At 36.1% G+C, this 16213-nt stretch overlaps 1 protein-coding gene across 1 annotated transcript in view; it reads left to right on the top strand.

The window, feature by feature from the left end:
• RGD3 (ROOT GROWTH DEFECTIVE 3) overlaps positions 1 to 16213 on the top strand; it is a 216116-nt gene that overhangs the window by 162794 nt on the left and 37109 nt on the right. The window contains exons 22-25 of the mRNA XM_089815160.1: positions 15232 to 15336; positions 15426 to 15656; positions 15755 to 16042; positions 16143 to 16192. Coding sequence (XP_089671286.1) covers positions 15232 to 15336; positions 15426 to 15656; positions 15755 to 16042; positions 16143 to 16192 — 674 coding nt within the window. The remainder of the gene's footprint in view (positions 1 to 15231; positions 15337 to 15425; positions 15657 to 15754; positions 16043 to 16142; positions 16193 to 16213) is intronic.

Below are 16213 nucleotides of genomic sequence, written 5' to 3' on the forward strand. Positions count from 1 at the left end.
TAATTTCTGTGGAATTTCATGTTGAATTGTCATCCGTTAATAACCAAAAACTTAACCTAGGATATTGGTTTTGGGAAGGATGCTTTATGTTGGGAAGATTCATGGGATGGACTTCCTTCTCTAGATAGTGTAAACATGCTAATTAACATAAAAAATACTCATTCAACTTAGTGGGGTACAAATGTAAATAATTATAAAATTAAAATCAATGATAATCAGTATGGAGGATGGCAATGGAAATCCACATCTGAAACTTCTCTTTCATCACAAGAAAAGCTTATTTTTAATCAATTCTTAAATGGTAGACAGGTAAATCACAAAGATAGGAGAGAGAGATTAATATGGTGAGCTTTGAACGATGGAAATTACAAAGTCAAACTAGGGTATGAAAAGATAAAAATTCTCAACAATGGGATAAGATTGACAGCCCTCTTCACATATGTTGGGATATGACATGTCTTTTGAAAGCAGGTAATTTTCTTTGGGTTGCTCTTCAAAAGAGAATTTTAACTACAGATAGGTTTATCAAAGTGGGTTTTGAGGGACCATCAAGATCCCATTATGTCACAAAGAATCTGAAACATCTGAACACTTGCTTCACAAGTGTTCCTTTGCTAAGAACTGTTAGTATTGGTTATGTAAGAAATTAAATTTGCAAACTGCATTCCCTGACAATCTATTAATTTTGTAAGAAGTTGGCTTAAACATGTTTGTTCTAAGGTTTATAGTAATCCTTGGAAAATATCCCCTTCCATACCCCTATGGGAATTAGGAAAAGAAAGGAATAGAAGAATTTCTTGTAATGAAAAGATGGATCTAACATCCGCTTTTAATAAATTGGACACTTCTATTATTGAGGTAGCTAACAATAATCTCAGAAACTCATATAAGGTGGAAGGTTCCTTTCTAGATTGGGATGTAGATATGCATAAAAATTGGTTTAAACTAATTAATCCACCAATAATATACACAATCCAACAAGATTGCTAGGAAAGAATGTAAATGGGAATCTCTTGCAAGATGGTCAAAGTTAAATTTTGATGGGGGCCTCTAGAGGTAATCCTCTCACCAGAAAGCTTAGGCTTTTCTATTTGTTTAGATAACGGATCATGCCTAACTAAACTCGCTAAACCTTTATGAGTAATGTCTAATAACTTAGCAGAATTAGAGGCCCTGATAGAAGGCTTAACTTTAAGTAGAGAGATAGGTATTAACAAATTAGTTATCGAAGGAGACTCGCAAATTAGCCTAAATGCATTAAGAAAAAGAAAGACCCAATACTGGATCCTTAATTTTAAACTTGAATATGCCCTAGCCATCATTGATCAATTCAAAGAAACAATTATAAAACATATTTTTATGGTAGATAATAGAGAAGTAGATAATCTCTCTAACAAAGGAGTAGATTGAGAAGAGATTCTAATAATACAAGCTAATATGATAAGTATAAGTTAGACACTTGTTCTTGAAGCAAAATTGGTTTACAATTTTTATTGTTAAAATGACATGTTAAATTAAGCTGATATGATGGAATTTTAATGTTAATAATTGACATATTTTCGGTTATTCAAAACATGTCCTAATCTACTATTTGATTTTAAAATTAAAGTTAATAGGAGATATGTTTCATTTTTTTATTATGAAGCTGACTTCTTTTCATTCTAACAACTTGATCGTAGCCAAGTTTAAATTTTAGGCTATATCCACAAGGAAGTATCAAGAGCAAAGTTATAAATTCAGAAATAAAAAATGGGCACTAAAACTGGACAATATATTTTATAAGGGCAACACCAAAGATACCTATGCATCTCTCATCTTTGGTGCCCAATTGAGATAGTTTTTTAAATCTAAACACAATCTTGGGCTCATGGCCTTTTATCTATCAAAAAAGAAAAGAAGAAAGAAGAATATCCTGGACATCTTTTACAGACAGAATAATGATGATAACCAATGGGTGCTGAAAACAAGTGTCTGTCCTCTCTTTTGAGAACATACAGAATACCATATCATAAGCTTAGAGATTTTGGAGTAAAAAAGCAGGTGGCTTTCTGCAGAAAAACGTCTTATATATTCATGCAAACTTCTACAGGGTTACAATATTAGTATTGCCATTACAGCTAAATCTGATGACAAGCATCTCTGCAGAGGCTCTAATATGTGTACGAATGACACGTTTGGTATGATGGGGCAGTTATGAAGTGCTGAAGGATTTCGAGCCAATATGGCTGCATTAGGATCAACAATGTTTAATTCTGACATAAAACATCTTGGACATCATTCACAGACACAATGATGATGATAAACAACGGGTGCTAAAAACAAGTGATTGTCGTCTCTTTTGAGAACATACAGAATAGCATATCATAAGTTTAAAGATTTTGGAGTAAAAAAATAGGTGTACTGCTGCTGAATATCGCATATACTGGAAGCATTGAAGGCTATCTGCAGAAAAACGTCCATGTATTCGTGCAAACTGTTGACGGTGTTACAGTGTAACAATATTAGTGCTGCTGTTACAACTAATTGTGATGACAAGCATCTCTGCAGAGGCTCAAATATGCATACAAAAAACAGGTATTGTATGATGGGGCAGTTACAAAGTGTTGAAGGATTTTGAACCAATATTGCTGTGTTAGAATCAACATTGTTCAATTAAGAGATTTTGGATGAAGCCAAAAATTACCATTCTTTAGGTGAAATTAACAGTTATGTTTAGCTTTTTGAAGTTGATGAGTATCTTAGAGAGGTAGTTTTAAATGAGTAAACTAAAAAGACATTTTCGTAGCTATTTTTGGGTGTGTTTAAGTTTGAGAGAAGCATCTGATTGCCGAGGTCTAAGTTATGTGAAACACAAATCATGCATATGAGATTAATCTTTTTCTTCTGTTGTGGGAGTGTATCATCAAGTGAGAAGAAGTTGAATACTTTACTCACACAAATAGGGTATATGTGAAAGAGATGCTCAATTAGATACCAAGGAAAAAGAAATGTGGAAATGTGCTTTACAGTTTGATGTTAATGGCAGAAGTGACCCTTGAAGAATCCTTTGGAACCCCCCTTGAGGAGAGTACTATTTGCAGCCTCTGGTTTTGTAGTCTCTAAATTTCTTTCCATTCTTTTATTGGAGCGAGGAGCAGATTGTCTCTGCACTAAAGAGTTACTGTTTTGTGGTTGTAACTAATTGAATGTCTGAGTTGTAGCTCATTGACAGACAGGGTGGAGCCTTATTTTGAGTTGGAGCTCAACTATTGTATTGGATTGAAGTCCTTTTCAGATTTAGTGAATTGTGAGTTTTTACCCAAATGGGTTTCCATGTGAGAAATATCTTTATGTCTTTATTTTTTGTGATCTTGTTTGGTCTCCACTTGTGTTAAAATTTGAAAAATGCTGATTCACCCCTCCTCTCAGTATTTTCTTTTGTTTTTCACATGCTGCGCGAAAATTTGGTCATATCGGCCCTCAACCACTACATTTTTTTGCATTGCTTGTGATTGCTTGGACCACATTCTCACTACCTACCATCTCTATGGACTCGATGAGAATTCTTGAAATGATTTGTACATCTCTTACTTTCCTTTCACAATCAACTGCCGCCAAAGACATTGTCCCTTGGGGGGATATTGCAATAGCATTAATCAATGGATGACTTTTGGTATCTTTCCATCCATCGGAAATGATAGAAACACCTGAGCTAATCCAAGAATCTCTAAATTGTTGAAGAGATTTCTCTACAACAATCCTCCTTATTTGAAATATAGCGGTATGCACATTTTCATACTCAGTACTTGTGTAACTAGCCAATGCACTATTTATGGCCGACACCGTTTCCTGCCAATATGGCGATCTCACCAAGTTGAAAGGAAGACAATTAGCATAGAGGCTATATGCAATGACTTGATCAATTATGTCTCTTGCCTTCATTTTTTATGTCGTGTCAAATAGACCTCTTTTGCTGGTAGCAATTTCTACTTAATCTTCCACTTCGGGTATAGGCAAGAATAAATGTTTGGAGGCTGCAACTTATTTAGTGGGTAATTACATTTTTTCCTTTCTATATGGAGCAACTAAAGAAGTTTGTTTTGATCTTTTAACCAACATATCTACCCTTTGTTATTTTTCAAATCCTTCTGTTTCTGCAAGAGACAACCCATTCTCATTTTTGCCTTTGCACATTCCCATCGCTCTACTAGTAGGGACGACAAAGTGAAGTTTGACTTGAGAGAATGAGCTATTAAATGGTTTAGTATCACATATATTACACTTCCAAATATGTTTTCCACTTCTTGCAACCTGTGAAATTCTCGTGGTATGTCTCCATAAAGGAGATCTTACATTAATTTTGAATTTATTGACTCTGTGACCTCCCTTGGAACTTTCACTACCCGCCATTAATGCAACCTGATGTCTTACTATTATATGAAATGAAATAAATTTAAATTAGGAAAAACTAAGAAATTCAAGCATATAAGTGCAAAAAAAGAAGAAAATATTAAAATAGAGAGCTAAACTTGTATGTTTATTTCTTTTTGAAAACTGAAAATAAAAAAAAAATTCATCCCAATCTTGAAACTATTCATCAAAATCTAAAAAATTGATTAAAAGATTAAGAACAGGGTCAAAGCTTATCTTGGATGCTTAGATTTCCTTTGTGGAAGCCATCTCGAACCCTATGAACGATCCTTTTCGGAAAAATCACCTACCCTACGAAATGCAAAAATGGAGACCAAATGAGAAGAGAGCAAAATCAAAAACAAAATGATATGCTAAAATAATGACCTCTTTTAGGGTTATTTTATGGTTTAGTGGGAGAAAAAAGAATAAAAATTTCAATGTAACACATGGGTTAAGTGAAATGGTTTTGGGCCTTGTTTTTCTTGCTTGGGTGTTCTGATGTGTCTGGATGTGCCCAGATCGGCATCCACAATGAGTTGTAACATTGTAACACATCCTATTGGCTTCCCTAAGCCTCTGCCTCCGCTTATACATTTGGGCAGTCAGTGAGTGAATACAGTAACTTTGGTTTTAAGGTCTATCTATTCTTTCTTCCTATATAAGAAAAATATTTACCTGTCCTTGATATACGGCCCATCTCATAGATAACATTGCTCTTTATCGATATTGCATGACCTTTATGCTTCTGGGCCACATTACATGATGGCAAATATCTAGCTACAGGATCTCCCACAAGGCAAATCTGTCATGGATATGGCTAGAATAATTATAAGCTTAAGTAATGTTATAATTTATCTCATATCGAATTAGATCTAGTCATTTAGATATCAATATTATCTAACTTTTCTGTTAATTTTGGAAGTCTCACAATGTGAGATTAATAGGGGCATTCATGAGAGGATGTGGATAGCTTGGCAAGAAAATTATGGGTTATTTGAACATGTGTCATGACAACCAAATTCTGAGCTTCTACTTGTAGTCATCTTGGGATATGTTTTGCATAAATAGATGAATGTGCTTTCATTTCAATTAGATCAAGTACAAGAATGACCTCTGTCTTTCTACTGACTACTACAAATATAGGCATCATAACATTGTTCAATAATCAGAAGATTCTTTCATTTAGTGATGTGCAGATTCTCGCAGAATATGATGTAGACAAGTGTCAGCTATATAGGAGTTTGCCCAGTTCTCAAGGAACCATATCCAACGTACGATTTTTCTAGAAGAATTGAACCTATTATAGGCCAAAGTTAGTAGAGGGTCCAGTTTGAGATCCCATGTCAAACATATGATTTTTTTTCCAGTTTTTAGCAGTGTAACACGGGTGTCGAGGTACGTCGGGACGAGTTTTCACGACAAGAGGAGAAAAGGAGTCAAATTTGGGGGATGATGGGGGGATGGTGGCGGGAAGTGAGGGGCAGGGGTTATTGTATATTATACATATAGAATTTGAAATGCTAGTTATGAAATGATGTTTCAGTATACCAAATTGAAATAATTGAACATAGGAAAATTGGAACACGAACTACAACCATTGAACATTCAACATAGTGACATAGTACTTGGTGTAGGGATGTCTTGGGGATGGGTACTTCAAGGTTTTGGGGGGGAGGGTGGTTCATGTGCTTGGGGTTCACTAATTTTTAGAAGGCTTCAAGTTAACTTAGCGTGAAGTTGGAACGCATAGAGAATCACTACAGGTATCTCATGCTTATTTCTTTTTGGTCGATGTTAGAAGTGGACACTAGTGCTATACATAGGCAATATAATCTTTGTTGTTTGCATTTAGTTTTTTATCTTTACTGACTTCAGAGATTTATGGACATTACATGCCATGTACTTTTCCCTCTCGATGTCTTGTTTTTAGCTAACCTTAATCAATAGTTTATTTTTGTGTTATTCTTGGAACTCAATGCTTACTTTTAGATTTTTTTTGCTAAGGTTATTATATTTTAAGATATAGTAACCATTGCCTAATCTGGTCAGAAACTTTAAACTTGTGCTGATGACATTTTATCAAACAGTTGGTGTGTGAACTCTGTTTTGAACTATGAGGTCACTGGAAAATCCGATTTTACTAGTGTATGCTCAAAGTCTAAGAAAGTTTGAATAATGTGGGACTCCAATACAACAGCAATGCTTGGGATTATGTTATTAGATTAATACTAAATACAACAGTTCAACTGAAAGTATGACAAAAGTAATGAATGGAGTTCAATAACATTATTTGCACACAAGATTACAATCTTACAAACAAAAATAAGGGAAACATAACCTGGAGTTAGCTGCTGAAGGTGATCTTCCTGTGCGATACTGATAAGTTCTATGCTGCCGGCAGGTATGTGATCCCATGAACTGTCTGGAAGTAACTTGTAAATCTTCTCGGACTTCCACCCTGATCTAAATATGAACTCTGATACTACTTACCGACTCCGTATGAATTATAGATGCATGGCTCTGAATTGAACTGCCATTAGGTGTTATCCTCCAGTTATACAGTCCTGTTGAATGCCCGATATATAATGTTTCCTGCTTGAATTGTAAGTAGTCCACTATCCACTAACTCGTGTGAAGTTCCACTAATCCTTTCCATGCAATGAGTATCTGTTCTAAGTGATGCCGTCCAAGCATGGGCTGTCTGCTGGATGCTAACCTATCACCATTACCTTTATGCTTATTCTCTTCTGTAAACCCTGTTACTGTCGTGTTGATATCAGACCAATGCCAGTATTATCATAATCACACCATACTTGTAGATAGGCACCTGCAAGGTATTGCTGCTATTCTCCTAGCTATGTATTTTATTTACTTCTACTTCTTCCGTCCAACAAAATACCAGTACTGACCTCTACGCATCAGTCCATTGAAATAGCTTCCGAATACTTGCATCCTCTCTCATGTTGCTGAACTTAATATTTCTTGTAAACCTTCAATGCATCAATTTGGAAACACAGTTCAAAGGTGCAAATGTGAGATACTAGGTTTGTGTGTAGTCCCACTGATTTCCTTAAGGGGTTTTGCCCTTAGGAAGAATCCAGTCACATTTAAGCAACTTTTAGGATTTTAGAAGATAACATAAATTCGTGGTGACAATCCCAATGCAATTGCTTTTCTTTTATAACTTTGAAGTGTGGAGAGATACAAACATCTTAGCAATGTGGGATAAAAGACTATTTCGTCTTTTAGTCACTTAAGTCATTTTGTCATAAAGTCACTTTAAACAATAAAGTACTTTATATTTCAACTCAATAAAACGAAGTGGCTTTAACTTTAGGATTTCCCATTTAAAATCTCCTCAATTGAAACCAAAACTAATATGACTAGCTGGGATCCTAAATCACATGTCATTAGCCTATCCAGATGGAAAGATAGACCAACTAGGCACCATTATAGCTAGCGCAGAGAAGGGGACATTACAATATACTTTATTGATGAAGCATGGAGACAAAGAATCTAAAGGATAAGAGTAAGTTGACTACTAGGGTAATAATCATTGGATGGGGAGTAGGGGTGGGGGAACATGTTTCCATGACAAGTGACAATAGTATGCGTTTTGAGGATGGGGTAGCAAGGGCCTAGATTTGGGTATTGTGGGGGGATGATGGTGCAAATATATATTGTACTTGAATAAAATAGTTATAAAAACATATACAAGGTTTAACAAATGAAAATTTGAAATACTTTAAAATATTTGATATTGCGTTGATTGATGTTTGTAGCTATAGGAGTTATCCTAATTACTTGCATTGTGTTGTTTCATATATTTTCATTTGGAAATATGTTGGGACATGCATTTGGAAATACGAGGAGATGCGCATTTGAAAAATGAAGAAACTTCAGGTTATCATATGAAGAGTCGCTTGATTCTAGATATATTTCTTTAATATAAGTGATACATTTTTTGGTGTGGTTGGGTTTTCCTCTCAAGTTGAGGGTTTTCCCAGGACAATTTGTTGTGTCATTTTGTGTCTTATGGCTGATTATTTTGATTATTGCTGTTTACATTTATTTTGGACAAAACACTAACATGGTATTAGAGTGGGTTGGATAACAACAAAGGAATTATTTGTGAGAATCTTAGGATGATTGAAGAGTCACAACAACTTAAGATCCCTTGCGTGCTGAGATCTATCTTGAGGAAGATTAGACAATAAAAAGATAAGTATTTTTTTATTATACCTTTGAATAGTGTTAATGAATTTTGTTTAGCTAATTCATGCAATAACATAGTGAAGAATAAAAAATGTATGCTTCTAGCATTAATGTGTATACTTTTCTTTGGGACATAGGTTGAGGTTGTTACTAATATCTCTAAAATGCTTCCAAGATGAATCATGAAGCAACAGGATGATGAGAGATCACATAAGGAATTCAAGGGAAAGCTTCATGAGATGAAGATTGGAGACTTTTTGAAGGCTCAATAAGATTCAGAGGGAGCTTGCGTGGTAGAGGGAGATTGTCAAGTCCTTTCCAAAGGATCAACAAGCTCCTATAGCAATGATGTTGCGAAAGCTCCTTGTTTGGTCAAACATTGGAGTCAATTAATTGTAGTAATTAAAGTTGTATGTTGTCTCTGTTGGGAGGGAGTCTTGACTGAGAAGGAATCTCAACATTCAAATGATCTTTTATGTGCTTTAATGAATTCTTCTCTGTGAGGGGAAAGTTTAATTTGTAATCCCTTGTTAATGAGTTCTTTGTGAGGAAGGAGTTTGAGGTGCAATTTCCTTGTTAATGAGTTCTTCTCTGTGAGGAAGAAGCTCGAGGTGCAATCCCTTGTTAATGAATTCTTCTCCGTGAGGGAGAAATTCGAGGTACAACCCCTTGTTATTGTATTCTTCTCCTTGAGAGAAGTTTGAGGTGAAAGCTCTTGTTCCACTCTCTAGGAGTAGGTACGGTGGACCCACCCTCTACGAGTAGCCATAATGGAAGTTATGTGTGAGATTCCATGACTTAGTTTTCTGTTTCTTCAACCTTTGGCAGTAGCCATGGTGAATGTCACGCTGACATGACTATATCATGTTGAGAAAATCTGTGATAAAGTTTAGTTGTTGATACACATGGGTGTAGTCATTGTGTTTAGCACGATGACATGAAATCTGCAAATGACATCTCCTTTACTAAGAGGGAGTGTTGATGTTTGTAATTATAGGAGATATCCTAATTATCTGCAGGACCCTCTTTCATATGCTCGCATTTGAAAATATGAATTGGCACACGTTTGAGGGTATAAAGAGGCATGCATTTGGAAATATGAAGAGATGCGCATTTGGAAAATGAAGAGACTTTTGGTTATGATATGAAGAGTCTCTACATTCTAGATATAGATGATTGCTTTGTGTGATGAGTGATGTATTCCGTTGAAAGCTTTGTACATTAGACCTCTATTTTTTATAAAATAGATATTTTTGGTGTGGCTGGGTTATTCCCCTCAAGTTGGAGGATTTTCCTGAGATAAATTATTGTGTCATTCTGCATCTTATTGTTCATTATTTTGATTATTGCCATTTATCTTGATTTCTGGACAAAACACTAACAACATTGAAGGAGCAATGGAATTGTTGAACATCCACGATGGTGCAAATATATGGTGTACTTTAAAAAATATTTATAAAAATTATACAAGATATAGCTTGCTTTGGCTCTACATCCCGTTGAGCTGCTGGATTCTCCTTGAACATAAGTTTTGCAATGAATGAGATTCAAGGCACTATATACAACTACAAGGTTCTATGTTCCTAATGGTTTGTTGGTTCCTCTTAATTGAGTGGATTAAAAGTAGACCAGTTCCTCCTAGATGCATAAGAACTAGGAAACTAGGACAACAAGCAAAAGGTTAGTTTGATAGTCAAGGAATTGAGCCCATGCCCACCATTGAATTGGATCCTCCATGCCATGATCTCCTATCTCAACCTCTGCTGAATATCCCCCAAGATTGACAATTTTGTCCACTTTGTATGAATGAAAGAGTGTTGTGTAGAATCAAATATGTTCTGAATGGCATGCATGGACTTTGTCTTCGCCTCAACATCCTATATAGGAGTAATTTTGCCTAGCTTTTTGGCATATCACTTTAGGTTAAAGGCATAGGCAACCATGTCTAAGGGATTGTTGAGATTCTCTCATTAGTGCTGCATGACTATCTGCATGTGCTCGTCATGGGGTGCTGATTTGGGTTTTTTCTCTTCTACAATAGCTTTCATTTGGCCAAGCATACTATCAATGCACTTATACAACTCCTTAAGGTCAGGTGGATTTGCATCCCATATCTAATAATTATGAAATTGGGAGTAATGATGGCAGAATCCTCTATAGGAGAATGAAGTATGATGCATCCTTTTTATCTGGAGATTTTAAATATTCCTTAGGAAAGGTCATAGAGAATGCATGTGAACTATGGTGGTTGCCGATAAACAGTTGCATATCTAGCATTATTAACCACATTTTTATCCATGTAATTTTGCCATGTCCTTGAGTGCATTATTCATGTAAAGCACTCAACATGGAGTCCACCACATGTAGCTGTGTACTGCCTCAATTTATTTTCTTGCAGATTTGCACATATATGGAACATGAACAACTACTTCCACCACATTATTTGACCTAATATCCTCAGTAGCGTCTTTAATTATTTGGAACTGAAAATTGACATCCTTGCGGTGCCCCTAAATTGATATCACTCAGGAAGTAAAGTTACTCAATACATGTTTTTCTAATGTTAATGAGTGGTTGATGTATGCTGTTTGCCTATTCATCTGTGATTATGCTATATTGTCTGACCCAGTTAGCTTTCATTTGGTGATTCTCTATTAGAATATTAGTTTTGGAATGGTTTTTTTCCAAGTGTTGTTTTGATTCTTTTTTCTCTCTTAACATGTATGATATTCTTGCTTTGTTTATTTTTGCTGTAGACCTAACAACGAGTAGACCGAGCCGCATAGAATGGAATGCCATAGACAAAGAAGGACATGCTAGTGGTCTCATTTGCCTCATCTTAGTTCTACACTGAATAACTTTAGCATCATATTTGCAGCATATCTAATGATCATTGTACATTTCCCCTTAACCTTTGATGTGGCTACCCCTGAACTAAGTGGAACAACAAAAGTAGAGTGAGTTCAAACTCTTGGATCTGGGTATTCTTTGTATCACCAGGTGTAGTTATAGGAGAGATCAATGGAAATGGGGCTGGTACAAGACTTAGGACACCAATGTAAGCCCACGATTTATTTATTTCAATTGATGTTTTTACTTGGCAATACACCACAAAGTCCTACTCCTTTGCTAATGACACGAAGCTGTGAATTAACTCTCTACATGCTGCCTTGAAATTGAAATAATGAATCTAAACTAAAATTTGTAGCAATGTAAATATTAAATTACTAAATTGTAAACCCCTAAATTATTTACTAAATTTGTCAACTAAAATTAGTAAACAGTTAGTAAATTGAACAGTCTAAAAAAAAAAACAGAAAAAGAGTGATGATGAAAGGATGCTTTGGATTTGAAGAAAGCTTCGTATCCTTTGATTCAAAGGTGGATTGGTGCTACTCTTCACCCTTTCTCTTCCTAATCTTCGTCTTAATATTCCTCAAACCTAATGCCTTCGCTTGGGCTCTTGAAAGCTATTGTAGCTTTGAACTTTGTTGTTGAAACATGGGAGTGATATGGAATGAGTCTTTGATGCCTATTTATAACTGTTTAGGGTTTTGATTGGCCTCACATGCCATAATGGGTAGGGTTAGTGACATTGCCATACAATTCAAAAAGAACTTTTTGATTAAAAAAAAACTACATTTGATCTGTTTTGAGTATTTGATATAGGGGATGCTCCAAAGTTTTATATGGTTGAGGACTCTTGGGAGTCTGCTAAATGTCCCTGCCCTTAAATGAGGGGACATCTCAGGGGCAAGGCAGTGGTGGTGGGGTGGCTATTGGGATTTTCATAGATGTCCCCATCGCCAAATAAGGGAGATGTCTCGTAAACATCGCTGGGGTGGGGGTGACGGTGGTGAGCTGGCATGGGGACATCCCCTCCAAGTCTTAGTGTCACCGAGTCTCCCTATATAGGGGACATAGGAATGTGTCCCCATAAAACACTGGTAATAAATTCAATCATAGATTGCGATTGAGTATACATTGATGTTTCAGAAGAGGAGTCTGTTTATGTTGAAGAATTGCTCTAGAAATGACCTATTTAAAACATGCTTTCTTATTTATTCGCTTGTCAGATTCACTTCCATTTGGGTTTATGTACACATTTCTGTGAATACCTTCCACGAGCCACCAAGAAGCTGTATCATGCTGAGAATTTGTGCAGTGGTGGTGTCCGAATAATTTTTATTATTCTGAGACTGCTGATGGGTTTTCCTTGATTAAATGCAGATGTATTTTAGCATGATAAATTGTGCATATTCTTTATTGTCATTAATTATTAAAATCTTCAAGAAGCTTGTATTTCTGTCCATCCATCTATGATGAAAAATATTTTTACCAATGCATTCTCACATGTTATATTTTACTCAGAATATTCAATTCTGTTGCAAAAAAGTTGCTCCCTCTCTCTCTTCCATGCTGTAAGCTGTTGGTGATAATTGAAATAATCTGCTGCTATGGCTAGTAACATTTCCTGTCAATTCTCTAGTTATTAAAGCATCGTTTTCTTCCTGTATATATCATTGGTTTCTATTCAGAAAGCAATCTTTTCTCTCCTATATCACTATTATTTCTACCTAGATCCTGGTACAAATCCATTTTTCAATGTACAAAGTGATAATGTGTAGTAATTGAAGCATACTATTGAGATTGAATTGGTTTGATCATAGTTTACCTACATGTGAATGCATGCACATTAATATGCATGTGCTCACACACACCTGCAGTCATGTAATACATGAGTGCATACACAACCTTATACTTGCTATGGTTTAATCTCCCAGAGATTCTTCAGATGCCAAGATGATGTTTCTTTCTCAGCTAATCTTATCTATATGTTAGTGCATTTGTGCACATGCTCATGTGTGTGCCTTTGTCCACTTGTGCATGTATGCAAGAACAATTTGATAAGCCCCATTTTATTTCAACATTGTGCTTAAAATAATAAAATTTTCTCACGACCACTTTATACATTGAGAAAGTGATTTGTCCTCTGATCTAGATAGAAACCAGTAGTGAATAGGAAAGAAAGATATATGTGCATATCAAAATTTGATTAAGCTCTTTCTGAATTTAATTGAAGGGTGAGCTTTACATGGATGAATTCTAAAAGAGTGAACTCACTCAGATCTTGATTTAAGACAATAGTGATATATAAATGAAGATTTTTTCTAAGTTACCGATGCTGGTTCTGATGCTGATGCATGGATTTTTTTTTTGGGGGAGATTTTGGATGCATTTGGGTGCATCCATATATATATATATATAGACACACACACACACACACACACACACGCACACATGCACACACACGCACACACACACACGCACACACACACACACACATCATTGTGCGTCCTTCATACCTTTCTCATCTATGGCTGCATGCGCTTCACATCTCCCTGGGTGTTTTCAGGGTGGGCTCACATAGGCTCCACATTTAGAGGAACCACCAAATTGACAGAGACGCTATAATTAACTTAATATACAAACATTGTCCAGCTGATTGAGAGCTATCGACATGTGGGCCACGACATGAGGAGTCTAGTAACCTGCCCTGTGAAATAAGTCAAATGCGGAGGAAGCAAAAGGCCCCATGTTAACATAAATTGTTTTGAATGATGATTTCAACACTAATGGGCATATTAGCATCCTTAGCAACTATAAACTAAAACAAGCTTTCCCTACATTGACCCTGGCAATTAACTGCATTCAAGGTTTTCGAATTTGTTAAAACAGACGGTCGTTCACAATTCGTACAGTCCAAAATGCAATCCTCATGTTTAAGAATTGAAAGGATTGAAAGGATCTGCATGTGTGGTTAGGGGCAATGCTTCGCAACATTTTCCTTGCTGCACTTGTAATCTTAAAATCTAAGGGAGGTCCCAAACGAATTGCGGGTACGATTTTGTTTTGGAAACAAAGCATGGATGGAGTATGGGCTGACTTACCTTACCTTACCTACCGGTGGCAGAGGATAAATAAATTAGCATAGGGTGACTTTGATTTGACTGTGTGAATGGAAATGTCTGGTCATAATTAGTGAAAGTACAACCCTCATTGGTGATGAAATCCATATCCTTGTCAGCACCCGTGCAGCTTCCTAATGCATTAGGAAGCATCTGCACCCGCATCCGGCCTTTTCCAGGCGCATCGGTATCTTAGGATTTTTTAACGATGTCCATGACACTGATCGGTTGAAGTATATGGAAATGAAATTTGTGTGTGCATGTGCACTTGTAAATTTTCACATGCCTCTTTTGATATTGATGTCACGATTAAACTGTTCCTTTTCATCCTCACTTTATACATCCACAAAGGGAGTTGAACTTGGATATGTCCTCATAGAGTTAACCCACTTTGGCACTGGACTACATTGTTGGCTTTTCACTTTGTATGTTAATTGCTCTTTTAGTCCTACTATATTTGAGAAGATTGATTGTGAGCATGGGACATGAGTTTTGTATTTATGGACAGGGATGGCAACTTTGGATTATAATTGACATCCCTCATTCATGAATATACAGGCTGTACAAGATGAGAGTATTATTGAAATTCAGTTTTCTATTATTGTAGCTTGTAATTTTTTCTATTGGCGACTGACTTCATAGTTACTTTTGGCAGTTTCAGTCCACTTACGGGAAACCAATATTGGCTGCAAGAGATGCAAAGTGTTCAGCCAAGGATGCAGAAGCTGGTGCCCTTGCCATGGAAGCACTACACAAACAGGTCCGAATCTGAGCTAACTAGTCAGAAATTCTTTCTGATTACAACAATGTATACCTTTAATTCAATTCATTGACTTATTTGTGCAATAGGTCATGCCTTTCCTTCTTCGACGAACAAAAGATGAAGTATTAGCTGATCTGCCAGAAAAAATAATTCAGGACCGGTATTGTGATTTGAGTCCTGTCCAGCTGAGACTTTATGAGCACTTTTCCAGGTCAGAAGCAAAAAAAGAAATATCTACCTTGGTTGAGGCCTATGGGTCATCAGGTACAGATGATGAGCCTACTACCACATCAAAGGCATCGTCCCATGTCTTCCAGGTAAGGGGAATCATTATATGCCTACGCAATTAATGCTGTTTCTCTATTCCTTTTCAATATCTCATATTTAATTTTATTGCCTATTGTTGTTTGTCCAGGCTTTGCAGTACTTGCTTAAACTGTGCAGTCATCCATTGCTTGTAATAGGAGATGCACCATCTGATTCTCTCGTGTCAAAGCTATCTGAGTGCATCCCTGATAGTAAAGATATCAGAACAAGCCTGCATGATCTGCAGCATGCTCCAAAATTGGTTGCTCTCCAGGAAATACTTGAAGAATGTGGAATAGGTACAGAGAATGGAATAGGTATGGAAAGCTCAGGTAGTGAAGATGCAGCTGTTGCTGAAGGCAGCCAGCACAGGGTTCTTATTTTTGCTCAGCACAAAGTAAGCTGTTATACTGATGTTTATTCTTTTATTGTCTAGTAACTATAAATGTTTTCCTTTTAATTCGTGTTTTCTAAAGATATATTTTTTCAACATGCAGGCATTTTTGGATATTATTGAAAAGGACTTGTTTCAAACTCGTATGAAAAGGTTGGATTTCATCTGGTGTCT

This window comes from Cupressus sempervirens, chromosome 2 (assembly GCF_028749045.1).
Source record: "Cupressus sempervirens isolate cs-2001-9-10 chromosome 2, ASM2874904v1, whole genome shotgun sequence".
In the NCBI taxonomy this organism is placed as follows: Eukaryota; Viridiplantae; Streptophyta; class Pinopsida; order Cupressales; family Cupressaceae; genus Cupressus; species Cupressus sempervirens.